The sequence below is a fragment of the Camponotus floridanus genome, unplaced genomic scaffold, assembly GCF_003227725.1.
Source record: "Camponotus floridanus strain SB8 unplaced genomic scaffold, Cflo_v7.5 scaffold32, whole genome shotgun sequence".
NCBI lineage: Eukaryota > Metazoa > Arthropoda > Insecta > Hymenoptera > Formicidae > Camponotus > Camponotus floridanus.
In genome coordinates, this window is record NW_020229459.1 from 1,817,906 (window position 1) to 1,845,146 (window position 27,241).

A 27,241-nucleotide genomic window follows, 5' to 3' on the forward strand; every position below is an offset into this window, starting at 1 on the left:
TAGCCATGTTGATTTAAGAATAAATAAAAATGTAATTTTATACTTATTTTCGTTCTCATTTTATACTTATTTTCTTTCTGGAGAAGGATTTTTAATTCTACAGGCAATAAAAAATAGTACACTTCCGAAAATTACGGCGTTTTTGTCGATAAAACAGACGACTTTAGGATCCCCTTAATTAATTTTTTTAAACATATTGATCAGCTGCAGAATAAAAAGTTTTTAAAAACTGAAAAAATTAATATCCCGCAGCCAATCAATGTGCTTAAAAAATTTGTCGTACGACAAATGTAATATCGGTCTAATAAGAGATAAATTTTTGGCCAAACTTCGATTGAAAAATTCGCTCCGAAGGATCGAAATCATCTGTCAAAAATCGAAGAAAGAAACTTGCAATTACTTCGTACATTGAATAAAGATAAAAGAATATTGAATAATTAAAATATTGAGAAAGATATCGTGATTTGCGCACATTTTTCGTCAACCGTACACGTGATTTCATTTCGAAAAGACGGAGAAAAAAGCAGGAGGGAGACAAAAAAGAACGCGGAAATTCCGCGGCGAAGTAAGCGATCCGATATGATTGGATCATCGTGTGCCTTTCACTGCGATTGGTTCGCCTTACGTAAAGTACAGTTTACGTGTGCGTGTTGGTAAATGTTCACATTTCGTACACACACACAACACACATACACAGACGTCACTTTAGATTGACAGTATTTTCGCTGGCGCACTTCTGTCAACTTGTCAGTTTCATGTGAAATCGTGACAGGGCGAGGACGACGTATCTCTTCGACGTCTCTCCTTTCAACAGGTAAGTCCAATCTCGCGGATGGAAACGATATTGAAGTGACGGTACGTTCACCACACATGTGAAACTCATCATTATGGAGAGAAAAAAAAAACACTTGTGCCTCTGTCGAGCGTGAGAAATCTACCAGATATTTATACTTTTTTATTATTATTTATTTTTATATTTTTTATTTATTTTTACTCGTAACTAATTAAATTCGTTTTGACACGCTGTTCCATCTAGTACGGGTTCTTAGCCTTGATTATTATTTTGATTTTCTTTCAATTTTACATACGAACCTTTGTGTCTCTTTATAATTTTTTTATATTTTTTTTTATTTCGATCACATTTTATTTTGGATCCTAAAACGTGTACCTGCTCGAGAGACGACAATATGCGTTGACACTCGACCAGAATTACACAATCTCTGTCTCTCTCTCTCTCGCACACACTTGGCGGTTCATGTTTATGCTACATATATGAAACGCAAAGTGGATAGGAATATGTATGCGTTTACGTGCATGTATGTCTATTTTTATGCCTTGAGACAGATAACAAGTTATTTTTCTCCCTTTCTATCGTAATTTTTGAGAGAAATTTAATGTTAACAAAGATGGTGTAATTTCAACGAGTGTTACACCAAATGAGGTAATAGTTGAATCATGCATGTAAATTAATGTAAGCTACTTGTCGATCACTTGTGATTCAAGGCCAAACATTATCTACATGCCACATTGTTGTTACAGATTGCAAAGATGGGATCGATAGGATAGGAGCGTTTTGAAATTTGTACTAGATGCTGCCCAAGGGTGCAAAATCCTCCGTATTACAGTAATGTATGCGCAAATACTAATAATCTGTAGAAGAAGATTTGGATTTAAATATTGGAAGATGTCTGTAATGAGCATTTGTGCACAAGAGAAATAAACTGATAAATGAATGATATACAAATCAATCGCTGCTGAGATATAAGTAGATTGTGTTTTATGCATTGTATTTGCATTCGTATCATTACTGAATATTATGTCGGGTACTGGACCAATCATATCGCAAAACATTGCTCGTCTACCAGAGAAGGAGCACGAATCGATTGTAGACTACTCTAGTATCAGAGGAAAGGTATATTGAGGTTCCATGCAAAATTTATGTATCCTTTGATATATACTTCGATTGTACTTTATACAGGGTGTCCCATTTTAATGTCCCACCCCAAATAACTTTCTTATTTTTAATTTTAGAAGAAGATGTTTCAGACAAAAGTTGTATGGTTTCTAGGGGGACATAAGATGGTGCCATTAGTTTGACCTTGCAGAGTCACATGAAGGTTACGTGAAGGTCATTTTGAATTTCTTAAATGGAACACCCTATATATTTTTGCATATTCTTGTAGCTTATCTCGAGAGCTTTCCGAAACACTATAAATAAACATTTTTTCATCAAGTACTTTTCGAATTATGAGGCTTCAAATCATTTCTTAATTTTACATAAACTATAAAATATCTTGTAAAATATTCATTTTTCGATTATCTTATCTTAATACTTTTATGTACAAAATAATGAGAGGACTCAATTGGTGTAAAGAAAACACAGTTGTTTTTAAGAAAAAATATGGAATTGTTAATTGCAAATTCCCCTAGAAACCATACAACTTTTGTCTGAAACATCTTTTTCTAAAATTAAAAGTAAGAAAGTTATTTGGGGTGGGACATTAAAATGGGACACCCTGTATAATATTTAAAAATAAATTATAAAAGAAAATTTAGAATATATAATATATATATATATATATATATATATATATATAATTTTATATATATTTAAATATATAATTTATATATATTATATATATTTTATATATATAAATATATTTTATATATATATATATATATATATATATATATATATATATAAAAGAAAATTTATAATATGCATATATTATAATTTTCTTTTTCAGAATGTCTTGGTCAGTCCATCCGAGGACCAATACGAGTTACTGTTAAGAAGATTGAAAGAAAGGATTCAGGATGGAGGCAGCGAGACAATTTTTGAAATTGGTATTGCTGAAGGTATGGGTTTTTCAAAATGTTCAAAAGTAAAAATGATGCAATATTTCGTGACGAATTAATTCTTATATTAATTAGAAATCTTTGAATCGGTTGATTCTTAACGATTACGTAATTCATTTAGATGGAACTGAAAGTGGATTAAAGGAGGACGAGTATGAAGCATCAGTTGCCACTTTACAATCTCTTGCTGCAACATTGGAAGCAGACTGCGTACTTTTACGCCAGATTAAAGCAGATCACGGACTTACGGGGCAATATCTAGTGAGAAGACGTCTGGATCGACAAGATTTCCTAGAGATTAGGTTTTTATTTAATAATTATCCTCTGCAATCATCGTCGGCAATTTTGTAATTTTTAGTGTAAAACGAATTATCCAATTGTTTACAGAGTTGCTGTTGTTGGTAACGTGGATGCCGGTAAATCAACGTTATTGGGAGTGTTGACTCATGGTGAACTCGACAATGGACGAGGTCTGGCACGTCAAAAATTATTTCGTCATAAGCACGAGGCTGAAACAGGCCGGACCAGCTCAGTTGGAAATGACATACTCGGATTCGATAGCGTTGGTGAGTATTAGTTTTTTATTGCATGCTTTATTTATCACCTCTTACTATTGTACCCAGTGTTTGCTGGTAGATGATTATCTAGATAAAATTATCTAGATAATCATCTAGATAAAGAAATGGCTCATCTTTATTTTTAACTAGATGAAGAAATACAAATCTTTATCTTTATCTTAGATGAAAAATATATGTCATCTTATCTAAAAATTGTCTAAGATGACGTTTTCATTATGCAAAAAAGTTTTCCAGGCATGCTTCTAAAAATCTATCTAAAATATATTTTTTATATTATTATTATTAATATATTATAAATATATTATTATTATATTATTAATATATTATAAATATACTATTATTATATTATTAATATATTATAAATATATTATTATTATATTATTAATATATTATAAATATATTATAAATATAAATTAATAAATAAATATTTATCATATAATTTATATACCTTTTTGCTATTATTTAAATATTCTTTAAAAAAAGAGAAAGAATACGTGTTTATGATTTTAATATCCCATTTATAATCTGCGTCAATTTTTTACAAATATTTATAGCCTTCTAAAATAAACAAAAATATCTACATAATTATCTAGATTATCGCAATAATTATCTCATCTTTCATCTAGATTAAGTAAAAGCAAAATCATCTTTATCTCATCTAAGCTAAATTTACGGATTTTGATCTTTATCTTTATCTAGATAATTTTGAAATTATCTATAGCAATCACTGATTGTACCATTATATATTTGTAGGTAATGTAGTTAATAAACCTGAGCATGGATCGTTGGATTGGGTGAAAATATGTGAGAAGTCTTCTAAAGTAATAACATTTATCGATCTTGCTGGCCATGAGAGATATTTGAAGACGACTGTTTTCGGAATGACGGGACACGCTCCAGACTTTGGTAAAAACACATTATATTGTTACTACAATTGCAAAGTATAACAAACATATCTTACTCATCGGCCATGGCATTGTTTGCCCTTAAAACAGCTCGACGAATACATTGTATAATCTTAATGCAAATATTATTTCAGGTATGTTAATGATTGGAGCGAACGCCGGCATTGTTGGAATGACTAAGGAGCACTTGGGCCTCGCCTTAGCGTTGTCCGTACCTGTATTCGTCGTCGTGACGAAAATCGACATGTGTCCACCGAATGTCCTGCAGGAAAATTTAAAGCTACTGATAAGGATTCTCAAGTCCCCTGGTTGTAGGAAAGTTCCGGTTACAGTTAAGACACCTGACGATGTAGTAGTTAGCGCTACGAATTTTGTCTCAGAACGGTAAATTTATCGTGTCTAATATACAGGGTGGCCCCGAACGTTCCAGCCAGACTTTGAGATCTTATAGGAAATTTAATTCTGAACAAAAAAAATTTCCTAAACATGGGTCAAAAAATGCTTCCTTAAGAAGTTATCGCTCAAAAATGTCTGATGAAGGAAGAGCAAAAGATGAAAAGAAAATGAAATAAAAAGAAAATGAAACAAAATAAATTTCTTGAAAAAAAAAAACGGTAAAAAGAAAAAATAAAAATTTTTTTCTCTTATGATAATAAAATAATTATAATAATAAATAAAATAATTATGATAATAAATAAAATAATTTTTTTTTAAACTAACTTTTATTTTTATTTTATTTTCATAAAAGAAAGATTTTTATTTTTTATTTTTATCGTCTTTTTCAAGAAATTTATTTAGTTTCGTTTTCTTTTTATTTCATTTTCTTTTCACCTTTTGCTCTTCCTTCATCAGACGTTTTTGAGCGATAACTTCTTAAGGAAGCATTTTTCGACCCATGTTTAGGAAATTTTTTTTGTTCAGAATTAAATTTCCTATAAGATCTCAAAGTCTGGCTGGAACGTTCGGGGCCATCCTGTATACATATTAAGCTCTACGTAAAGAAAAATGATATAAGACTACAACAGTATTATAATACTCGCAGATTATGTCCAATTTTCCAAGTATCCAACGTATCCGGCGAAAATTTAAGTCTTCTCAAGATGTTTCTCAACTTGCTGACTGCAAGAATTACTAGTCACGATGATGAACCTGCCGAGTTTCAAATCGACGACACATACTCTGTACCAGTATGTATTACGTTACACACAAATGATATTTTTTTTTTATTACACGTAAATTATAGATCTTATAATGACAATTTTTAGGGAGTCGGTACTGTAGTGTCTGGTACAACTTTGAAGGGTATTATAAGATTAAACGATACCTTGTTACTAGGACCCGATCCGTTGGGTCGATTCATACCTATAGCCGTCAAAAGTATTCATCGAAAGAGGATGCCGGTCCGCGAAGTCAGAGGCGGACAAACAGCTAGTTTCGCCCTGAAAAAGATCAAACGATCGCACATTCGTAAGGGCATGGTAATGGTCGCACCCGCGCTCAATCCACAGGCTTGTTGGGAATTTGAAGGTGAAATTTTGGTGTTACATCACCCTACAACAATCAGTTCACGCTATCAGGCAATGGGTAATTATTTCTTTAGTGATTATTATGCAGGGTTGGCAAAAAATTTGTTTTTTTTTGTTTAAAACAATGTTTTTCGTTTTATTTGTGTTTTTAAGTAAAGTAAAAAAAACATGTTTTAAACAAGCAAAACACTGAATAGCTTTGATAAATATTTAGCTTTGTGTAAATATTTAAATCTTTTCGCTAGCGTTAAACTGTAAATAACGTTGCCAAAATTGACAATGCTATTAAAAATATAAATAATAAAATAAAAATGATAAGATGGGTATTATTTTAGCAGAATATTTATTTTTGGAGAAAAGAGTTCGTTAATAATATTTAATATAAAATACTTTGGTTCCTTTCCTATTCTTATTTAGTAATCTGCTTAACTCTCAACATAAATTATAAATAAAAGAAAAATAAAAAACCTCAACTCTTCTTTTTAAAAGAACTTTTTTTTTTAGAACTACTGACCTGCTATGAGTTATGTACTATTAATTTAAAATGCTAAAATGTAAAATGTAAAGTCAGTCAATATCTTCTAAGTAATCTTTATTGTATTGATTGTTATTTAATACTCAAAAATAAATATTCTGCTAAAATAATATCCATATTATCATTTTTATTTTATTATTTATATTTTTATATCTATATGTTACATAAATATAGATAAAAAATTAAAAGCACTAAAACAAAAACTTTTTTGCAATATACACATCTATTAGTGTTTGTTTGTTTTTGATATTTTTTACAATTTCTTTTCCAAATAATCATATATTTTATTTACGATATTTTAAACGATTCTAAACAGTAGTTTAAAATAGTTTAAAACAAAAATGTTTAAAACAGTGTCCACTATTTTAAACAAGTTTTAATCAAACAATTTTAAACACATTGTTTCAAACATGCCAACCCTGTTATTATGCATCTCGTATTAATGTGCATTGGAAAAATTGTTACAGTACATTGTGGCAGCATAAGGCAAACTGCTTCTATATTGTCCATGTCTCAGGATTGTTTGAGGACGGGCGATAAAGCACTGGTACATTTTAGATTTATCAAACATCCGGAATATATAAAGCCTGGACAGAGAATGGTATTTAGAGAAGGTCGTACTAAAGCAGTAGGAAATGTAGTGAAACTTATACCGCATTCAAATAATACTACGCAAACATCAAGAATTAACAAACCGAACAAATCGCAAACTCGACAAAATACAAATATACAGGTATAATTTATCCAGTATGGTAAAATTAAAATAATCATTTCTCTCATCAGATTTCATTTATTCTGTTTTTCTATAAATAATTGATTTTAACGAAAGAAGCAAAAATATAAATAGATGTAATTTTGCATCCTTAGGCGCTGGAAATAACCGAAGCCGACTCTATTATTGAGGAACAAACAGCCAAACAAGAAAATGTACCGCAAAAATCTGGTTTGAATCAAAATAAGAAAAGTAGAGGTCGAAGAGGTGGAAGATCTCATAATGCTATCAACAGTATTCAACCTTTAACAGAGCAAAACCCCCCTGCAAAAGTGTAAGAGCTTCAATGTACAAAAAGAACAATGTATTATTAGTGCTCTTTCTACTATGTACAAGTTTCTCAAAGGGATGATCCACAACATAAGTTACTTTATTTAAAATTTTTTTCTCTGAAAAGAAAAGAAAATTTACTCTAGAAAATTACTTTACAGTTCATATAATAAATTTATTAGAATACAAACAATTTCACGCGTCTCAACTATTCATATTTTCAAAAATATTCTTTTCTTTAGCAATATAATAAAATATAAATCGCTATTTATAGATCGTATTATTTTTCTGAAAGGCACATGTGTGTGTAAAATTAGTGTCAGGAAATACATATATTGTGTCTTTTATTTCTATAATAAAAGTATATGCAGTACGTACATCATGGATCACAGATCTATACATTTGTATAAATGAGTGCAAATACAATCTCTTTTTCAATGCCTTCAGAGTTTAATGATAAAATTTGACATATTGATATGTTGCGTTTCAGTATATACTCAGTATATACTTCTATCTATATTTATCTACATTGTATAAAAATTCATGTGTGTGTGTATATATATATATATATATATATATATATATATATATATATATATATATATACAGGGTGGCCCCGAACGTTCCAGCCAGACTTTGAGATTTTATAGGAAATTTAATTCTGAACAAAAAATTCCTATAAACATGGGTCGAAAAATGCTTCCTTAAGAAGTTATCGCTCAAAAACCTCTGATGAAGGAAGAACAAAAGGTGAAAAGAAAATGAAACTAAATAAATTTCTTGAAAAAAAAAACGGTAAAAAGAAAAAATAAAAATTTTTTTCTCTTATGATAATAAATAAAATAATTTTTTTTTAAACTAACTTTTATTTTTATTTTATTTTCATAAAAGGAAAAGATTTTTATTTTTTATTTTTATCGTCTTTTTCAAGAAATTTATTTAGTTTCATTTTCTTTTTATCTTTTGCTCTTCCTTTATCAGACGTTTTTAAGCGATAACTTCTTAAGGAAGCATTTTTCGACCCTTGTTTATAGGAAATTTTTTGTTCAGAATTAAATTTCCTATAAGATCTCAAAGTCTGGCTGGAACGTTCGGGGCCACCCTGTATATATATATATATATATATATATATATATATATATATATATATATATATATATACATACATACATACACATGTCATTTATATCGTTTATTTTTAAAGTACATCTTGCAAAAAAGAAGAATAAGAAACACATTATATTTCAAATGCTAAAACGAAAATTTCTTATTGCAGTCACATTTATTTCTTAATAAATACTATTATCATTTACATGCTTCCGAATGCGGAAGAAAGAGACACACATTTCTTTTACATTATATTGAAACAATTTCTACAAAATAATTGAGCACTTGTTTGTCGTCGACTTTACATATTGCTAAAATATTGTGATTCAAAATTCAATAAAACTGAAGAAACGAAAATTTTGTTTCATTATTTAAGAAATTTTTACATGTTTTGCTTTTCTAAAATAACAAATTGTAATCTTTGCTATATACAAGATCTAATATAGGAATCACATATATATAAGGTCTTGCAAAAATACATATAAATAATAATAATCTACACTCATTATTTCGGTGGATTTTTCTTAAATTCATTTTTTGACTCTTCCAGCTGTTGCTTTAATTGCTGTGCAATATCTCGCAACTGTTTAACAAAGTCTCGCGGACTAGAAATAGTACGGTTTCCGTGAATCATACCTGTTCTAATTAGTACATACACTACAAACTGTGCACTTTGTCTAATTGGTTTGGATTCTGCCAATTTATTAATCAAATTTTCATTATTTAGGAAATAATGAAACAGAGCTCTGAAAAAACGCATTTTTGGAAGATATAAGATTGCTTTTCTATATATTTGCAAACAACAAATGTGCACATTTATATTTTTGGTATTTCAAATGTACACATATTACGATATTTTAATAAAAGTTCACGCTTTAGTCTCAACTGCTGGCGTGAAATCTCCAGTCTTTGTAACTGCTCTTCTTGACTATATTCTATTCCAGATAATCTCTTAATCTATAAAGTATAACAAATATTATGCAATATTATGCAAAGCATTCTGATTATATAAAATACATTTGCTTATATGTACACAGAATTTTAACTTTTACTTGCGATCTTACAGAATCTAATTTCTTCTGCAATTCTAGGATTTTGTGGCTGGTATCCTGCGACTCTTTCGCCTTTTGCGTAGTGTCATGTGGATCTTTTTCAACACTAGAAATTATAAATATTATTACCTTATGTCAATATACAAATAATATAAAATGTATAGCCAAATATATCTATCTGATTAATGATTCATATACAGGGTGACCCCGTTCCAGCCAAACTTTGAGATCTTATAGGAAATTTAATTCTGAACAAAAAATTTCGGGGGAGGAAGAGCAAAAGGTGAAAAGAAAATGAAATAAAAAGAAAATGAAACTAAATAAATTTCTTGAAAAAGACGACAAAAATAAAAAATAAAAATCTTTTTCTTTTATGAAAATAAAATAATTTTTTTTTAATTAACTTTTACTTTATTTTCATAAAGAAAAAAATTTTTATTTTTTATTTTTATCGTTTTTTTTTCAAGAAATTTATTTAGTTTCATTTTTTTTCACCTTTTGCTCTTCCTTCATCAGAAGTTTTTGAGCGATAACTTCTTAAGGAAGCATTTTTCGACCCATGTTTATAGGAAATTTTTTGATCAGAATTAAATTTCCTACAAGATCTCAAAGTCTGGCTGGAACGTTCGGGGCCACCCTGTAAATATATAGGATGAGTCACATAAGACCAGTCACCCAAATAACTCGTACAGTTTTAGTGATAGGAAAAAATGTTTGAAGTAAAAATTATTTATTATCAAGGGAGACATCATATTACGGGGAAAATTTTTTTTAGGTGAAAGTACATAGGAGATTTGAAGGTCAACTTAAAAATTTTAAATGGAAATCCTTATTTCTTATTACATATTCTCGTAGCTTATCTCAAGAGCTTTCCAAAACACTATAATTAAGTTATTTTTCATTAAATATTTTTCGAATTATAAGACTCGAAGTAATTTCTTAATTTTATATAAACTGTAAAATATTTCATAAAATATTCATTTTTCGATGATCTTAGTTCAATACTTTTATGCACAAAATGAGAAGAATTAATGAGAAGAATTAATTGGTGTAAAGAAAACATAGTTGTTTCTAAGAAAAAATATGTAATTGTTAATTGCAAATTATATATTTTTTTTTAGAAACAATTCTATTAGTTCTATTATATTATTGCTTACAAATTTGATCAAATATCTTATAAATATCCTGCATCAATTTTTAATCATTTTACACACTTTTATCATCATTTTATATTTTTCTACAGTTATCGATCACAGATATTCATATCGCAATAGATGAATAGACATAAGTAACATAGAATAAATAAAAAAATCGATATGAGAAAGAAGTAACATAAATATATTTGCCCTTTTCCTTTTGAAACAGTGATTTATTTATAGCACTAGTGAGCTGCCATAATAATGCAGCGCATTTTATACTAAACTATTTTAATTAATTATATATAGACATTTATTTACCACGAACAGCATACATGACGTTGATGCATGAATCGAGTCAGAATAAAAACAAATAAAAAATACATTATGATATATATTCGATATTTTAATTAAGAAGAGAAATCACTTAAAATTTTTTTTAAAGACAATATTGGAAAGAAAGATTTTAATTCTAGCCAATTTGAGGTTATGCGTACAATTTATTCACACCATTGAAATATATACCATACTGGAAGGCGCACAGGCTACCCCCTCCATTCGTCAAAACGGTCAGACAAGGCAGTGACTCGGTACCGGATTTCTCTTTCTATCTCGTCTACTCTCTTAGCTGAAAACATTCGCCTTGCGCACACATATATACATATACATATAGGACAATTTATACATACATATTATATATTAACAATTTTTATTAAACAATATACATTGTTTTTATTAAATAATTTTATAATGTAAAAATAAATTTTAACATATAAATTTTATAATTATCCAACAATTTCATTTTAAAGCATAAAATTTTCTTTTTATCTTTTGCTCTTCCTTTATCAGACGTTTTTGAGCGATAACTTCTTAAGGAAGCATTTTTCGACCCTTGTTTATAGGAAATTTTTTGTTCAGAATTAAATTTCCTATAAGATCTCAAAGTCTGGCTGGAACGTTGGGGCCACCCTGTGTGTATATATATATATCTATATATATATATACATATACATATATATATACACATGTCATTTATATCGTTTATTTTTAAAATACATCTTGCAAAAAAGAAGAATAAGAAACACATTATATTTCAAATGCTAAAACGAAAATTTCTTATTGCAGTCACATTTATTTCTTAATAAATACTATTATCATTTACATGCTTCCGAATGCGGAAGAAAGAGACACACATTTCTTTTATATTATATTGAAACATAATTTCTACAAAATAATTGAGCACTTGTTTGTCGTCGACTTTACATATTGCTAAAATATTGTGATTCAAAATTCAATAAAACTGAAGAAACGAAAATTTTGTTTCATTATTTAAGAAATAATTTTTACATGTTTTGCTTTTCTAAAATAACAAATTGTAATCTTTGCTATATACAAGATCTAATATAAGAACCACATATATATAAGGTCTTGCAAAAATACATGTAAATAATAATAATCTACACTCATTATTTCGGTGGATTTTTCTTAAATTCATTTTTTGACTCTTCCAGCTGTTGCTTTAATTGCTGTGCAATATCTCGCAACTGTTTAACAAAGTCTCGCGGACTAGAAATAGTACGGTTTCCGTGAATCATACCTGTTCTAATTAGTACATACACTACAAACTGTGCACTTTGTCTAATTGGTTTGGATTCTGCCAATTTATTAATCAAATTTTCATTATTTAGGAAATAATGAAACAGAGCTCTGAAAAAACGCATTTTTGGAAGATATAAGATTGCTTTTCTATATATTTGCAAACAACAAATGTGCACATTTATATTTTTGGTATTTCAAATGTACACATATTACGATATTTTAATAAAAGTTCACGCTTTAGTCTCAACTGCTGGCGTGAAATCTCCAGTCTTTGTAACTGCTCTTCTTGACTATATTCTATTCCAGATAATCTCTTAATCTATAAAGTATAACAAATATTATGCAATATTATGCAAAGCATTCTGATTATATAAAATACATTTGCTTATATGTACACAGAATTTTAACTTTTACTTGCGATCTTACAGAATCTAATTTCTTCTGCAATTCTAGGATTTTGTGGCTGGTATCCTGCGACTCTTTCGCCTTTTGCGTAGTGTCATGTGGATCTTTTTCAACACTAGAAATTATAAATATTATTACCTTATGTCAATATACAAATAATATAAAATGTATAGCCAAATATATCTATCTGATTAATGATTCATATACAGGGTGACCCCGTTCCAGCCAAACTTTGAGATCTTATAGGAAATTTAATTCTGAACAAAAAATTTCGGGGGAGGAAGAGCAAAAGGTGAAAAGAAAATGAAATAAAAAGAAAATGAAACTAAATAAATTTCTTGAAAAAGACGACAAAAATAAAAAATAAAAATCTTTTTCTTTTATGAAAATAAAATAATTTTTTTTTAATTAACTTTTACTTTATTTTCATAAAGAAAAAAATTTTTATTTTTTATTTTTATCGTTTTTTTTTCAAGAAATTTATTTAGTTTCATTTTTTTTCACCTTTTGCTCTTCCTTCATCAGAAGTTTTTGAGCGATAACTTCTTAAGGAAGCATTTTTCGACCCATGTTTATAGGAAATTTTTTGATCAGAATTAAATTTCCTACAAGATCTCAAAGTCTGGCTGGAACGTTCGGGGCCACCCTGTAAATATATAGGATGAGTCACATAAGACCAGTCACCCAAATAACTCGTACAGTTTTAGTGATAGGAAAAAATGTTTGAAGTAAAAATTATTTATTATCAAGGGAGACATCATATTACGGGGAAAATTTTTTTTTAGGTGAAAGTACATAGGAGATTTGAAGGTCAACTTAAAAATTTTAAATGGAAATCCTTATTTCTTATTACATATTCTCGTAGCTTATCTCAAGAGCTTTCCAAAACACTATAATTAAGTTATTTTTCATTAAATATTTTTCGAATTATAAGACTCGAAGTAATTTCTTAATTTTATATAAACTGTAAAATATTTCATAAAATATTCATTTTTCGATGATCTTAGTTCAATACTTTTATGCACAAAATGAGAAGAATTAATGAGAAGAATTAATTGGTGTAAAGAAAACATAGTTGTTTCTAAGAAAAAATATGTAATTGTTAATTGCAAATTATATATTTTTTTTTAGAAACAATTCTATTAGTTCTATTATATTATTGCTTACAAATTTGATCAAATATCTTATAAATATCCTGCATCAATTTTTAATCATTTTACACACTTTTATCATCATTTTATATTTTTCTACAGTTATCGATCACAGATATTCATATCGCAATAGATGAATAGACATAAGTAACATAGAATAAATAAAAAAATCGATATGAGAAAGAAGTAACATAAATATATTTGCCCTTTTCCTTTTGAAACAGTGATTTATTTATAGCACTAGTGAGCTGCCATAATAATGCAGCGCATTTTATACTAAACTATTTTAATTAATTATATATAGACATTTATTTACCACGAACAGCATACATGACGTTGATGCATGAATCGAGTCAGAATAAAAACAAATAAAAAATACATTATGATATATATTCGATATTTTAATTAAGAAGAGAAATCACTTAAAATTTTTTTTAAAGACAATATTGGAAAGAAAGATTTTAATTCTAGCCAATTTGAGGTTATGCGTACAATTTATTCACACCATTGAAATATATACCATACTGGAAGGCGCACAGGCTACCCCCTCCATTCGTCAAAACGGTCAGACAAGGCAGTGACTCGGTACCGGATTTCTCTTTCTATCTCGTCTACTCTCTTAGCTGAAAACATTCGCCTTGCGCACACATATATACATATAGACATATATACATATACATATAGGACAATTTATACATACATATTATATATTAACAATTTTTATTAAACAATATACATTGTTTTTATTAAATAATTTTATAATGTAAAAATAAATTTTAACATATAAATTTTATAATTATCCAACAATTTCATTTTAAAGCATAAAATTTTCTTTTTATCTTTTGCTCTTCCTTTATCAGACGTTTTTGAGCGATAACTTCTTAAGGAAGCATTTTTCGACCCTTGTTTATAGGAAATTTTTTGTTCAGAATTAAATTTCCTATAAGATCTCAAAGTCTGGCTGGAACGTTCGGGGCCACCCTGTGTGTATATATATATATCTATATATATATATACATATACATATATATATACACATGTCATTTATATCGTTTATTTTTAAAATACATCTTGCAAAAAAGAAGAATAAGAAACACATTATATTTCAAATGCTAAAACGAAAATTTCTTATTGCAGTCACATTTATTTCTTAATAAATACTATTATCATTTACATGCTTCCGAATGCGGAAGAAAGAGACACACATTTCTTTTATATTATATTGAAACATAATTTCTACAAAATAATTGAGCACTTGTTTGTCGTCGACTTTACATATTGCTAAAATATTGTGATTCAAAATTCAATAAAACTGAAGAAACGAAAATTTTGTTTCATTATTTAAGAAATAATTTTTACATGTTTTGCTTTTCTAAAATAACAAATTGTAATCTTTGCTATATACAAGATCTAATATAAGAACCACATATATATAAGGTCTTGCAAAAATACATGTAAATAATAATAATCTACACTCATTATTTCGGTGGATTTTTCTTAAATTCATTTTTTGACTCTTCCAGCTGTTGCTTTAATTGCTGTGCAATATCTCGCAACTGTTTAACAAAGTCTCGCGGACTAGAAATAGTACGGTTTCCGTGAATCATACCTGTTCTAATTAGTACATACACTACAAACTGTGCACTTTGTCTAATTGGTTTGGATTCTGCCAATTTATTAATCAAATTTTCATTATTTAGGAAATAATGAAACAGAGCTCTGAAAAAACGCATTTTTGGAAGATATAAGATTGCTTTTCTATATATTTGCAAACAACAAATGTGCACATTTATATTTTTGGTATTTCAAATGTACACGTATTACGATATTTTAATAAAAGTTCACGCTTTAGCCTCAACTGCTTGCGTAAAGTCTCCAGTTTTTGTAACTGCTCTTCTTTACTATATTCTATTCCAGGTAATCTCTTAATCTATAAAGTATAACAAATATTATGCAATATTATGCAAAGCATTCTGATTATATAAAATACATTTGCTTATATGTACACAGAATTTTAACTCTTACTTGCGATCTTGCAGAATCTAATTTCTTCTGCAATTCTAGGATTTTGTGGCTGGTATCCTGCGACTCTTTCGCCTTTTGCGTAGTGTCATGTGGATCTTTTTCAACACTAGAAATTGTAAATATTATTACCTTATGCCAATATACAAATAATATAAAATGTATAGCCAAATATATCTATCTGATTAATGATTCATATACAGGGTGACCCCGAACGTTCCAGCTAGACTTTGAGATCTTATAGGAAATTTAATTCTGAACAAAAAATTTCGGGGGAGGAAGAGCAAAAGGTGAAAAGAAAATAAAACTAAATAAATTTCTTGAAAAAGACGACAAAAATAAAAAATAAAAATCTTTTTCTTTTATGAAAATAAAATAATTTTTTTTAAATTAACTTTTACTTTATTTTCATAAAGAAAAAAATTTTTATTTTTTATTTTTATCATTTTTTTTCAAGAAATTTATTTAGTTTCATTTTTTTCACCTTTTGCTCTTCCTTCATCAGAAGTTTTTGAGCGATAACTTTTTAAGGAAGCATTTTTCGACCCATGTTTATAAGAAATTTTTTGATCAGAATTAAATTTCCTACAAGATCTCAAAGTCTGGCTGGAACGTTTGGGGCCACCCTGTAAATATATAGGATGAGTCACATAAGACCAGTCACCCAAATAACTCGTACAGTTTAAGTGATAGGAAAAAATGTTTGAAGTAAAAATTATTTATTATCAAGGGAGACATCATATTACGGGAAACATTTTTTTTAGGTGAAGGTACATAGGAGATTTGAAGGTCAACTTAAAAATTTTAAATGGAAATCCTTATTTCTTATTACATATTCTCGTAGCTTATCTCAAGAGCTTTCCAAAACACTATAATTAAGTTATTTTTCATTAAATACTTTTCGAATGCTAAGACTCGAAGTAATTTCTTAATTTTATATAAACTATAAAATATTTCATAAAATATTCATTTTTCGATGATCTTAGTTCAATACTTTTATGCACAAAATAATGAGAAGAATTAATTGGTGTAAAGAAAACATAGTTGTTTCTAAGAAAAAATATGTAATTGTTAATTGCAAATTATATATTTTTTCTTAGAAACAATTCTATTAGTTCTATTATATTATTGCTTACAAATTTGATCAAATATCTTATAAATATCCTGCATCAATTTTTAATCATTTTACACACTTTTATCATCATTTTATATTTTTCTACAGTTATCGATCACAGATATTTATATCGCAATAGATGAATAGACATAAGTAACATAGAATAAATAAAAAAATCGATATGAGAAAGAAGTAACATAAATATATTTGCCCTTTTCCTTTTGAAACAGTGATTTATTTATAGCACTAGTGAGCTGCCATAATAATGCAGCGCATTTTATGCTAAACTATTTTAATTAATTATATACAGACATTTATTTACCACAAACAGTATACGTGACGTTGATGCATGAATCGAGTCAGAATAAAAAAAAATAAAAAATACATTAAGATATATATTCGATATTTTAATTAAGAAGAGAAATCACTTAAAATTTTTTTTAAAGACAATATTGGAAAGAAAGATTTTAATTCTAGCCAATTTGAGGTTATGCGTACAATTTATTCGCATAGTTTGCGAATTATGTGAAAATCGAAACAATGATTTTTCTCTCCTTTAAAAATACAAACCTACGAATAATCTCGTAGATAAGCGGCAGGATCTCTATATCTAAATCGTCGACGGTAAATTGCGTTGTCCTCAGGGAGACATCCTCTGGCAGCTCCACCGTCTCCATTACGTCTCGTAATAACCGTGCACCCTCAAGCTCCCCAGCCAGTAACGTACACAGAAATTAAATTTCCCAGGCACCAAAAAATTCAGCTTAATTTGCTCTTTCATATAGTGCGTTCGAAAATATGTTTGATTGGTGTTGCAAAAAAAGATAAAGTTGGCAGTATTGAAAACTCCCAGTGCTGCGTTTCGTTTCTCCCACTGGGATCACTAGGATTAAACTAGGAAAAAAATTTGCTACTTGAGATATTAAAAGAGGTAAATAAGTAGTTAAATATATTTTATAATAATATGTTTAATAACATCACATATATTATTATTAATACGAACGTGTGTTTTAATATGTTAGTATAATATTAATATTTATTAATGTTAGTATATAATATTAATATTAGTATAATATTAATACAGAATTAATATATAATATTAATAATGTTATAATTATAATAAAGTGACATAATTTACCTAAAATATGATTTAAATTTAATATTTGTATATGGTAACAATATTTTCCAAATAATCTGTTATTTTTGATACTATTTTCCTTTCACCTCTATTGTTATTACCTCTATTTTCGAATAAAATATTTTGTAATTCTTCATTATTATCATCACTATCTGAAGAACTACTCGAAGATTCAAAAATGATGTTTTCGAGTAAAATATATTGTTCCATAATAAAAATAGTGTAATTGCAACACTTTCATATATTGTACATACGGTACAATACAATCCTAATGATCCCAGTGGAAGAAACGAAACGCAGCACTGGGAGTTTTCAATACTGCCAACTTTATCTTTTTTTCCAACATCGACCAAACATAGGGTGCTTTCCAATTGAGATATCCCTAGACACTTTTATGCACACGGCGACACAAGTCGCGTTCCAATTGCCGTAACTGCCGACACAACTTTACACATCCGTACTCAGCTCGAGGGCTACTAGTCAACTTGTGTAACCTTCTGTTTTCTAGGGACAAATGAAATATGCGGTTACAGACTGACGGCGATTATGTTGGCAATTTTCTTTTCGTTTTATTTTTTTTAATTAAAAGACAACCATTAAAGTACACCATACAAATACAAAAATGGACAATAAAAATATTAAAAGTATCATTGAAGTAAGTAATTCAAATTAATGAGTTTTTGTACAATTAATTTTTTTATTATATTTAATAAATAAAATAAAATTGTCTCTTTTGCATATTTGCAGGTTAGATATATTACTGATTAAATTTTCATTCATATTTATATATTAATATAATATGCATTTATATATTTTATTTATATATTATTTATATATTATATAATATTATGCATATATATACATCTATGTATGTTAATCCATTTTATATATCGATGCTATCACCCTCAGCATGGATTAAAAAATATCAAGATGGACATGGTTATGAAGAATCCTAACCCTCCACTCGAAAGTCGCACATTAACTTTGTTCCAATTGAGTCGTGCACATCGCTACACTTTGTGCCTTCCTGTGTATGTTTGTGTTAAGATGTGTTAAACAATTGGAAAGCACCCATATTTTCCAACGTATTAAATATGTTTGATTGGTGTTGCAAAAAAAGATGAAGTTGGCAGTATTGAAAACTCCCAGTGCTGCGTTTCGTTTCTTCCACTGGGATCATTAGGATTGTATGTACAATATATGAAAGTGTTGCAATTACACTAATTATTATTATGAAACAATATATTTTAAAACATCATTTTTGAATCTTCGAGTAGTTCTTCAGATAATGATGATAATAATGAAGAATTACAAAATATTTTATTCGAAAATAGAGGTAATAACAATAGAGGTGAAAGGAAAATAGTATCAAAAATAACAGATTATTTGGAAAATGTTACTAGATATACAAATATTGAATTTAAATCACATTTTAGGTAAATTATGTCACTTTATTATAATTATAACATTATTAATATTATATATTAATTATGTATTAATATTATACTAATATTAATACATTATTAAAACACACGTTCGTATTAATAATAATATATGTGATGTTATTAAACATATTATTATAAAATATATTTAACTACTTATTTACCTTTTTTAATATCTCAAGTAGCAAATTTTTTTAATCCTAGTGATTCCAGTGGGAGAAATGAAACGTAGCACTGGGAGTTTTCAATACTGCCAACTTTATCTTTTTTCCCAACACTAACCAAACATATTTTCGAACGCACTAATAATATTCAAATTTCAGAATTTGCACCATTTTACTTTTTTTTATAAATAAATAATAAAGTTAATAACAATATAATATAAAAATAAATAATAAAGTTAATAACAATATAAACGTCAAAACAAACGAAAATCATTAGAATTTATAGGTTCTCAAGGATCACAGAAAAATTGCAAATTAAGCTGAATTTTTTGGTGCCTGGGAAATTTAATTTCTGTATACCGTATTTAATTTATTGGGTCCGCGAGAATCGACCAATCACAATTAACAGTGCGCGATTCAGTGAACGGCTATTTAGGCCGAGTCTAACAATAGATAATTTAAGCCCTAAGCCTTAAATTGTCTATTGTAGACCTGGCTTTATTGGCACAACTTTTAAGGCCGCAGTATACACTGTTGCATAAGCGCATAACCATAATGGTGCGGTCCCATGATACGGAACGTATGCGCAATGCGGAATTGGCGGAACGAAGTTCGTCCAATCACAGACATTCCGTCAATTGCGTTCCGTTGAAATATATTTTCTTATGTCCCATGGAGCGGAAAACGCGGAAGCGCAATTGGTGTTGGCCGATCACAAGATTCTTTCCCATAGATTTTTTTGTTGTCTATATCGGAACAGCGTACATTATTGGTTCGCGCAAATTACGCTTCCGTATTTTCCGCTGCATGGGACATAGGAAATACAAATTTATGCGGATCGGATTCACACATATATGTCAAAAAATTCATGAATTTCATATATAACTTTCAAAACTGACAACTTAATATTGAATATGGATTCTGAAAAATTGTTTATTATTATTTGTGGATTGTTAAGTAAATTAAAACAAAGTTGGTGTATATTTAAAAAGAATGAATTACGCCGTAAGATTATAAAATTATATTCATTGTATATAATTGTAAAAAGAAGTGAAAATATTAAAAAACGACGAAAATATTGGATGCGACCTATATTCAGCTTAGAAAGAAGATTTCAACAAGGAGCAAGTGAGAATCTTGTAAAGAAAATGCTGATCGAAGACACAGAAAAATATATGGATTATTTTAAAATGGCACCTCAATTATTTGACGCATTATTAGCATTAGTTGGACCATTCCTTGTTACACTCTTATTTAAAATATTTTTTAATAATATTCTTACGGATATCTGCTGTTTCGACATTTTTCATCATACACACAATTTCGAAGTTCCGCACAAAATGTGTATAAAATAGAAACTTGCGGATAGAAATCGGCGGAACAGACGTAAAACAGGTTAAACCAATCACGAGCGTTCCGCCAATTCCGCTTTGCGCATACGTTCCGTATCATGGGACCGCACCATAAGCATAAAAAAATTGATTGGTTCATTTTCTTATGCATATACTTGGGGACCAATCAATTTTCTTATGCTTCTGGTTATGCCCTTATGCAAAAGTGTGTGCTGCGGCCTTTAGATTTTGGATAAATGCAAGAGTACGCACCAATCACAAACAGCTGTTCGAACTGACAGGCTGCGCAGCGATTGCAACACTACTGCGCATGCGTCAGAAGGACGTTAGCAGGTCACGTAGGATAGAGCAGGATAGAAGAATCGCCAAATAAATATGACGGTTCGTGGCACGGTTTGTGACAGTTGCCTGTGATTTAAATATAAGTTTATGAGTTTTTAACAATCGTTGCCGAACAGATATTTCTACAATTTGTGAATCCAATTGCAAAATGGGATCGTTGACGAGCAGACAGAATGCCGGGGTCGAGGAAGTTGATATCACTTCGAATCACGCGTATAAATATCCCCCACGATCTGGTATTGAATTGCTAATTCTGGAAGATTTTACTTCGTTTTATTTTATTTATTCATTTTTTTTTTTTTTTAACGAAACTTGTAAACACGAACGAACGACGTTCCGCTTCATCGGAGCTGTTGGCTTATTAATTCCTAATTACTTCTGACAGGTTCCTATTTTGGTAGTCACTTCATAATGGGTGGCGAACGATTTGACACACCTCAGCCCGAAGCGTATCTATTTGGAGAAAATGCAGACTTGAATTTTTTGGGCAGTCGACCAACCCCCGTATGAACACCGTGCAATATAAAATTATTTTTTATACACTAGGGAACTCATATATGAACGATTTGTTTAAATATGGACACACATATTTGTTATATTATTTTATTATTATATATTAATATATAATAATAAAATAATATATTATTTTTTTTATTACAAATAATATTATTTATATTATTATATTATATTTTATATTATTATATTATTTTTTTTTATATTATTTATATTTATATATGATTATATTATTTTTTTTTTACAAATAATAAAAGGTATCAGACTTGAAATATAAAATTAACAAATTCAATAGCAATACGAGTCAAGCGTCGATGTTATAACACATTTGTTTATTTATTATACAATAAAAAGTATGAAATAAATACAAAGAAAGGATAGCGAACGTTTCGACCTTGGGTCATCTTTGCAAATGTGATGTGATAAAAAAATATAACAAAGATGTTAAATATCTGAATATGTGAAATATCTTTTTTTTTTTTTTGTTATTTCTCAATATTAATAGCAAAGGTAATTTTATTTCATTCTTGCCGTAGTTTCCGTATCCCCCACCACAAGCAGGCGATCCTACAAAGACATTAAAGAGTTTAGTAAATATAAGGAAGGAATCTTTAAGACTGGTTCGTAATATGGATCAAACATCGACATCCTCGCAGTATCATAATGTTAAGCATTATGGGGATATTGACATTGACAAGAAACCTAATCGGTTTAACATTGAATTTGTATTTGACTGCGATGTCAGATGTGCGATAACGATATATTACTTTTGTACAGAAGAGGTTTCAACAAAAGGAGTCGCGTATGTATATTTTATGTATAAGAGATACTGCGGAAATCATTAGAATATATTTTCACAACAATGTTTTTATTATATCTAGTTTTTATTATATCTAGTTACATACCACGAGATTCAACTATGAATTCTGAAACTTATCATTATAAAAAAGGAGCAAACCAATTATTTTCACAAATGTCGCACATATTCGATCCAACATTGTATACAGAAGAAGATCTGATGTATAATGCAGATAGAGAAGTATTTACAACGCTATATATTTTTTTATCCTTAAAATTAATCTGATATTTTTCCACGTAAGAATAAAATATATTTTTGAACTTAATAGATTATTCCAATAGCTATACATTGTGTAGCAGAAGAAGGATCAGACGATCCAAAACAATCTCACACGACCATAGCTGTTGTTGAAAAACATTCTGATGGCACATATGTCCTAAAAGCGCTCAAACAAAAAATTTATGTGGATGGCCTTTGTTATTTACTACAGGAGATTTATGGCATTGAGAACAAAAATACTGAGAATGCAAAGGTACAACAATATATACAATATTTATTATATTTATATATTTATTATATTTATATATTTATTATATTTATTATTTTACAGAAATCGAAACATTTAATTTCAAATAAAGTTTCAAAAAATCACGTCAATTTTCATAAGATTTGATCTTGACAAAAATTCATGAAGTCATTAAATATTCCCTCATTTATTTTTGTATTTTTGTCTGGAATATAGGCTGTGACTTTAGATAAGATAATTAGACTGGTCGGAAATAGGCGATTCAGACCGGAAGTGCATTTTTTTAAATGGAACTCCCTATTTTTCATTGGATATTCTTATAGCTTACCTCGAGAGCTTTCCAAAACACTATAATAAATTATTTTTCCATGAAGTACTTTTCGAGTTATGAGACTTGAAATCATTTCTTAATTTTACATAAACTGTAAAATATCTTGTAAAATATTCATTTTTTGATCATCTTACTTTAATACTTTTATGTACAAAATAATGAGAGGAATCAATTGGTGTAAAGAAAACACATAGTGATTTTTATGAAAAAATATGTAATTGTTAATTGCAAATTACATATTTTTTCTTAGAAACAACTGTGTTTTTTTTTACACCAATTGATTCCTCTCATTATTTTGTACATAAAAGTATTAAGGTAAGATAATCGAAAAATGAATATTTTACGAATAGTTTTTATGAATAGTTTATATAAAATTAAGAAATGATTTCGAGCCTCATAACTCGAAAAGTACTCAATGAAAAAATATTTAATTATAGTGTTTTGGAAAGCTCTCAAAATAAGCTACACGAATATGTAATAAAAAATTGGGAGTTCTATTTAAGAAATTGACGATGATCTTCACGTGACTTTCAAATGACTCTCCCATGTCAAATCATTGCCACTATCTGATGGCTCCCTTCAAGCCATACAACTTTTGTCTGAAACATTTCTTTCTAAAGTGCATAGTTTATGAAATATTCGACCGGGACTTTTGGGACACCCTGTATATATATATATTCTTGTATTTTCTCACAGCAACAAGGTAGCGATGAGGATACCGAAGACAATGGATCTGAATGCGTCATTTGCATGAGTGATGTCCGTGACACGCTAATTTTGCCATGCAGACATTTGTGTTTATGTAATTCTTGCGCCGATTCCTTGAGATACCAAGCGAATAATTGTCCGATATGTCGCGCGCCATTTAGAGCACTCTTACAAATTAAAGCCCTTCAAAAGGCAATTGGTACAATTATATCGAATCCGCCATTGCCAGAGGTGAGACTATTAAGATAATTAATACATTTGTTTTTTCTTTTTTTCGATCGATGTATTAATTTGATTCAAGCATATTTCTATTTGTTTATTATTATATTTGATGTTAAAAATTCTTTAACATATCTTGAAATTATTATTCAAGGGAAGCTGTGAGAATATTCCATCAGGTTACGAAGCAGTATCTCTGATAGAAGCTTTAAATGGGCCTTATATTCCACGGACTGCTATTATCGCACCAGAATCCCCGGATACACCCGATACAGATACGGCGAGCGCTATTCAAGCCGCGGAAACCTTAAACCGGTAATTATCTCATTTAATATCTTTATTCTTTTTATAATAAACAAGACACATATATCAATAAGACACTTGAAAAACATGTTTATTTCAGTTCAGCTGAACGTACTCCGGTGTCGAAACACGTATCCGTTAAAGAAGACACGTCAGCCAGATCCAGCGGTACTACTTGTCCGACTCCTGAATTCCGGATGTCTGTATTATTAGCCAGAGATGAACACTCGGGTTCTCAAAAGGAACTGCATAATAGATCTCCAGCTGTGCGAACCAAATCAGTTCATTCGCGCGACAAATCTGGCTTAAGAGCACGCGACACATTAAGATTAGTCAATGAGAAACAACCAGTTTCTTTATATGAGGTATGCTATTTTTGTTCATTTTTAACAAAAGGCACATTAAATCTACACTTGAATGTATTGAATGTTATTATTGCTTCTTCCACGATGCTGAATTCTTGTAAATAGTTCTGAAATTTTGATTTGGATAAATCCGCTTCAGAAACTTTTTAAAATTATAATCTTAAAAAGGAAAAAATTAATCAGCACTATATTGGGTTTTAGCCAGGGTTGGCAAAAAACTTGTTTTTTTTTATTTTAAACAAAAAACATTGTTTTTTTGTTTAGAACAATGTTTTTTTGTTTTATTTGTGTTTTTAAGTAAAAAAAAACATGTTTTAAACAAGCAAAAAATACTTAATAGCTTTGATCTGTGTAAATATTTAAATTTTTCGCTAGCGTTAAACTGTAAATAACGTTGCCAAAATTGACAACGCTATTAAAAATATGAATAATAAAATAAAAATGATAAGATGGGTATTATTTTAGCAGAATATTTATTTTTGGATATTAAATAACAATCAATACAATAAAGATTACTTAGAAGATATTGACTGACTTTACATTTTACATTTTAGCATTTTAAATTAATAGTACATAACTCATAGCAGATCAGTAGTTCTAAAAAAAGTTCTAGTTAATAATATTTAATATATAATACTTTGGTTCCTTTCCTATTCTTATTAAGTAATCTCATGCTTAACTCTCAATATAAATTATAAATAAAAGAAAAATAAAAAACCTCAATTCTTCTTTTTAAAAGAAGAACTTTTTTTAGAACTACTGGCCTGCTATGAGTTACGTACTATTAATTTAAAATGCTAAAATGTAAAGTAAGTCCATAACTTCTAAGTAATCTTTATTGTATTGATTGTTATTTAATATCCAAAAATAAATATTCTGCTAAAATAATACCCATCTTATCATTTTTATTTTATTATTTATATTTTTATATCTATATGTTACATAAATATAGATAAAAAACTAAAGACACTAAAACAAAAACTTTTTTGCAACATATACATCTATAAGTATTTGTTTGTTTTTAATTTTTTTTTCCAAATAATCATATATTTTATTTGCGATATTTTAAACGATTCTAAACAGTAGTTTAAAACAGTTTTAAAACAAAAATGTTTAAAACAGTATCCACTGTTTTAAACAAGTTTTAATCAAACAGTTTTAAACACATTGTTTAAAACATGCCAATCCTTGTTTTAGCTCTCATACATATATAAATTTCAAATTGCTTTATCTATATTTGTATTTGTAAAGGGCCAGGGACAAGATGAAGATAGTGAAGCAGAGAAATTGTCGCCATTATTAGACGCAGCTACAAGTACTGAAGCTTTAGATGTACATTCTCATAGAATATGCGACATTGATATTGATGACGAAATTCAAAACACAGGAAATGAAAATGACGCGGATATTACATGTCATTCGCATTAAAAAATGACAGAAGATATATTTTTGGATACAGTATTCATTCTTGTTAAATATTGTCTATATAATGTTTTATTTTTTCTGTAAAAAAAATGCAGATTAGTTATTTATTCAAAAACTTTAAACTATTTATCGCGATCAGACCGAATCTTTTTCAAGATTTTTTAAATATAATCTATTATATAGTTACATTGTGATTAATCCATACAGAATTTTAATATAGATCTTTTATTATTTTGTATATTTAACTAGATATTGTAGGAAAATAGGATGTAATATATTGTATTTCTTATAAATTTTTATGCTCTTAAATTGTTAGATTTTAAAGCAATATGTATACTTATACAAGTGTATACTTTGAAATTATAAAGACTGTATTTGTAAAAAAGAAATAACACCATTTTTTTTAAATAATAAATTGTAATTATTAAATTAATTCATGTAAAAATTTATCTTGAATCGCGAGGAAATGCTTGTTTTGTTTTTTTTCTAAAATGTAATTTAATGAAATAGTATATAACATATGAGATAGAGTATGAGAGCGTTTTGATAGATCAATTTCTAATAGTAGATGTAATAAATGTAT

General features: G+C 28.5%; 5 protein-coding genes across 8 annotated transcripts; 2 read left to right on the forward strand and 3 right to left on the reverse strand.

Annotated features, from left to right (window-relative positions):
* Positions 1-642: 642 nt before the first annotated feature.
* Positions 643-7,686, forward strand: LOC105255752 (GTP-binding protein 1). 2 transcript variants are annotated; one of them, XM_011265217.3, is made up of 11 exons: positions 643-814; positions 1,540-1,912; positions 2,748-2,859; positions 2,981-3,161; positions 3,247-3,425; positions 4,191-4,343; positions 4,477-4,726; positions 5,385-5,529; positions 5,608-5,926; positions 6,871-7,136; positions 7,271-7,686. In XM_011265217.3, exons 2-11 carry the CDS (start codon positions 1,817-1,819, stop codon positions 7,451-7,453), a joined length of 1,884 nt encoding a protein of 627 aa, XP_011263519.1. In that variant the 5' UTR covers positions 643-814; positions 1,540-1,816; the 3' UTR covers positions 7,454-7,686. The 2 variants fall into 2 exon arrangements, with proteins under 2 accessions (XP_011263519.1, XP_011263520.1); XM_011265218.3 differs by lacking the exon at positions 643-814 and adding an exon at positions 1,297-1,441.
* Positions 7,687-9,319: 1,633 nt separating this feature from the next.
* LOC112638530 (mediator of RNA polymerase II transcription subunit 9-like) lies at positions 9,320-11,231 on the reverse strand. 2 transcript variants are annotated; one of them, XM_025410422.1, is made up of 3 exons: positions 11,062-11,231; positions 9,617-9,710; positions 9,320-9,509 (listed from the first exon to the last, which is right to left on the reverse strand). In XM_025410422.1, the coding sequence occupies exons 1-3, from the start codon at positions 11,124-11,126 to the stop codon at positions 9,369-9,371; spliced, it is 300 nt and encodes a 99-aa protein (XP_025266207.1). In that variant the 5' UTR covers positions 11,127-11,231; the 3' UTR covers positions 9,320-9,368. The 2 variants fall into 2 exon arrangements, with proteins under 2 accessions (XP_025266207.1, XP_025266206.1); XM_025410421.1 differs by having other exon boundaries at positions 9,337-9,509; positions 9,605-9,710.
* Positions 11,232-11,852: 621 nt separating this feature from the next.
* On the reverse strand, positions 11,853-14,381 carry LOC112638529 (mediator of RNA polymerase II transcription subunit 9-like). Of its 2 annotated transcripts, none has more exons than XM_025410420.1 (3): positions 14,212-14,381; positions 12,766-12,859; positions 11,853-12,658 (listed from the first exon to the last, which is right to left on the reverse strand). In XM_025410420.1, exons 1-3 carry the CDS (start codon positions 14,274-14,276, stop codon positions 12,518-12,520), a joined length of 300 nt encoding a protein of 99 aa, XP_025266205.1. In that variant the 5' UTR covers positions 14,277-14,381; the 3' UTR covers positions 11,853-12,517. The 2 variants fall into 2 exon arrangements, with proteins under 2 accessions (XP_025266205.1, XP_025266204.1); XM_025410419.1 differs by having other exon boundaries at positions 12,754-12,859.
* A 638-nt stretch (positions 14,382-15,019) lies between these two features.
* LOC105255751 (mediator of RNA polymerase II transcription subunit 9) lies at positions 15,020-17,763 on the reverse strand. Its single transcript, XM_011265215.3, has 3 exons — positions 17,602-17,763; positions 15,921-16,026; positions 15,020-15,825 (listed from the first exon to the last, which is right to left on the reverse strand). The coding sequence occupies exons 1-3, from the start codon at positions 17,706-17,708 to the stop codon at positions 15,685-15,687; spliced, it is 354 nt and encodes a 117-aa protein (XP_011263517.2). The 5' UTR covers positions 17,709-17,763; the 3' UTR covers positions 15,020-15,684.
* Positions 17,764-21,560: 3,797 nt separating this feature from the next.
* On the forward strand, positions 21,561-26,819 carry LOC105252573 (E3 ubiquitin ligase Rnf157). Its single transcript, XM_011260005.3, has 9 exons — positions 21,561-21,705; positions 21,855-21,973; positions 22,519-22,784; positions 22,880-23,021; positions 23,110-23,313; positions 24,335-24,577; positions 24,720-24,880; positions 24,969-25,233; positions 26,485-26,819. The coding sequence occupies exons 1-9, from the start codon at positions 21,618-21,620 to the stop codon at positions 26,659-26,661; spliced, it is 1,665 nt and encodes a 554-aa protein (XP_011258307.1). The 5' UTR covers positions 21,561-21,617; the 3' UTR covers positions 26,662-26,819.
* Positions 26,820-27,241: the final 422 nt, after the last annotated feature.

Excerpts from the sequence above, each read along its gene's own strand:
- LOC105255752 (XM_011265217.3), top strand. The coding sequence starts at position 1,817 with ATGTCGGGTACTGGACCAATCATATCGCAAAACATTGCTCGTCTACCA. Across the intron at positions 4,344-4,476 it reads GGGACACGCTCCAGACTTTG|GTATGTTAATGATTGGAGCG; the intron begins GTAAAAACACAT and ends ATATTATTTCAG. Across the intron at positions 7,137-7,270 it reads GACAAAATACAAATATACAG|GCGCTGGAAATAACCGAAGC; the intron begins GTATAATTTATC and ends TTGCATCCTTAG.
- LOC112638530 (XM_025410421.1), bottom strand. The coding sequence starts at position 11,126 with ATGTATTTTTTATTTGTTTTTATTCTGACTCGATTCATGCATCAACGT. Across the intron at positions 9,711-11,061 it reads CGTCATGTATGCTGTTCGTG|TGTTGAAAAAGATCCACATG; the intron begins GTAAATAAATGT and ends TATAATTTCTAG. Across the intron at positions 9,510-9,604 it reads TAGATTCTGTAAGATCGCAA|ATTAAGAGATTATCTGGAAT; the intron begins GTAAAAGTTAAA and ends TATACTTTATAG.
- LOC112638529 (XM_025410419.1), bottom strand. The coding sequence starts at position 14,276 with ATGTATTTTTTATTTGTTTTTATTCTGACTCGATTCATGCATCAACGT. Across the intron at positions 12,860-14,211 it reads CGTCATGTATGCTGTTCGTG|TGTTGAAAAAGATCCACATG; the intron begins GTAAATAAATGT and ends TATAATTTCTAG. Across the intron at positions 12,659-12,753 it reads TAGATTCTGTAAGATCGCAA|ATTAAGAGATTATCTGGAAT; the intron begins GTAAAAGTTAAA and ends TATACTTTATAG.
- LOC105255751 (XM_011265215.3), bottom strand. The coding sequence starts at position 17,708 with ATGGAGACGGTGGAGCTGCCAGAGGATGTCTCCCTGAGGACAACGCAA. Across the intron at positions 16,027-17,601 it reads ATCTACGAGATTATTCGTAG|TGTTGAAAAAGATCCACATG; the intron begins GTTTGTATTTTT and ends TACAATTTCTAG. Across the intron at positions 15,826-15,920 it reads TAGATTCTGCAAGATCGCAA|ATTAAGAGATTACCTGGAAT; the intron begins GTAAGAGTTAAA and ends TATACTTTATAG.
- LOC105252573 (XM_011260005.3), top strand. The coding sequence starts at position 21,618 with ATGGGATCGTTGACGAGCAGACAGAATGCCGGGGTCGAGGAAGTTGAT. Across the intron at positions 22,785-22,879 it reads GTTTCAACAAAAGGAGTCGC|TTACATACCACGAGATTCAA; the intron begins GTATGTATATTT and ends TATTATATCTAG. Across the intron at positions 24,578-24,719 it reads CGAATCCGCCATTGCCAGAG|GGAAGCTGTGAGAATATTCC; the intron begins GTGAGACTATTA and ends TTATTATTCAAG.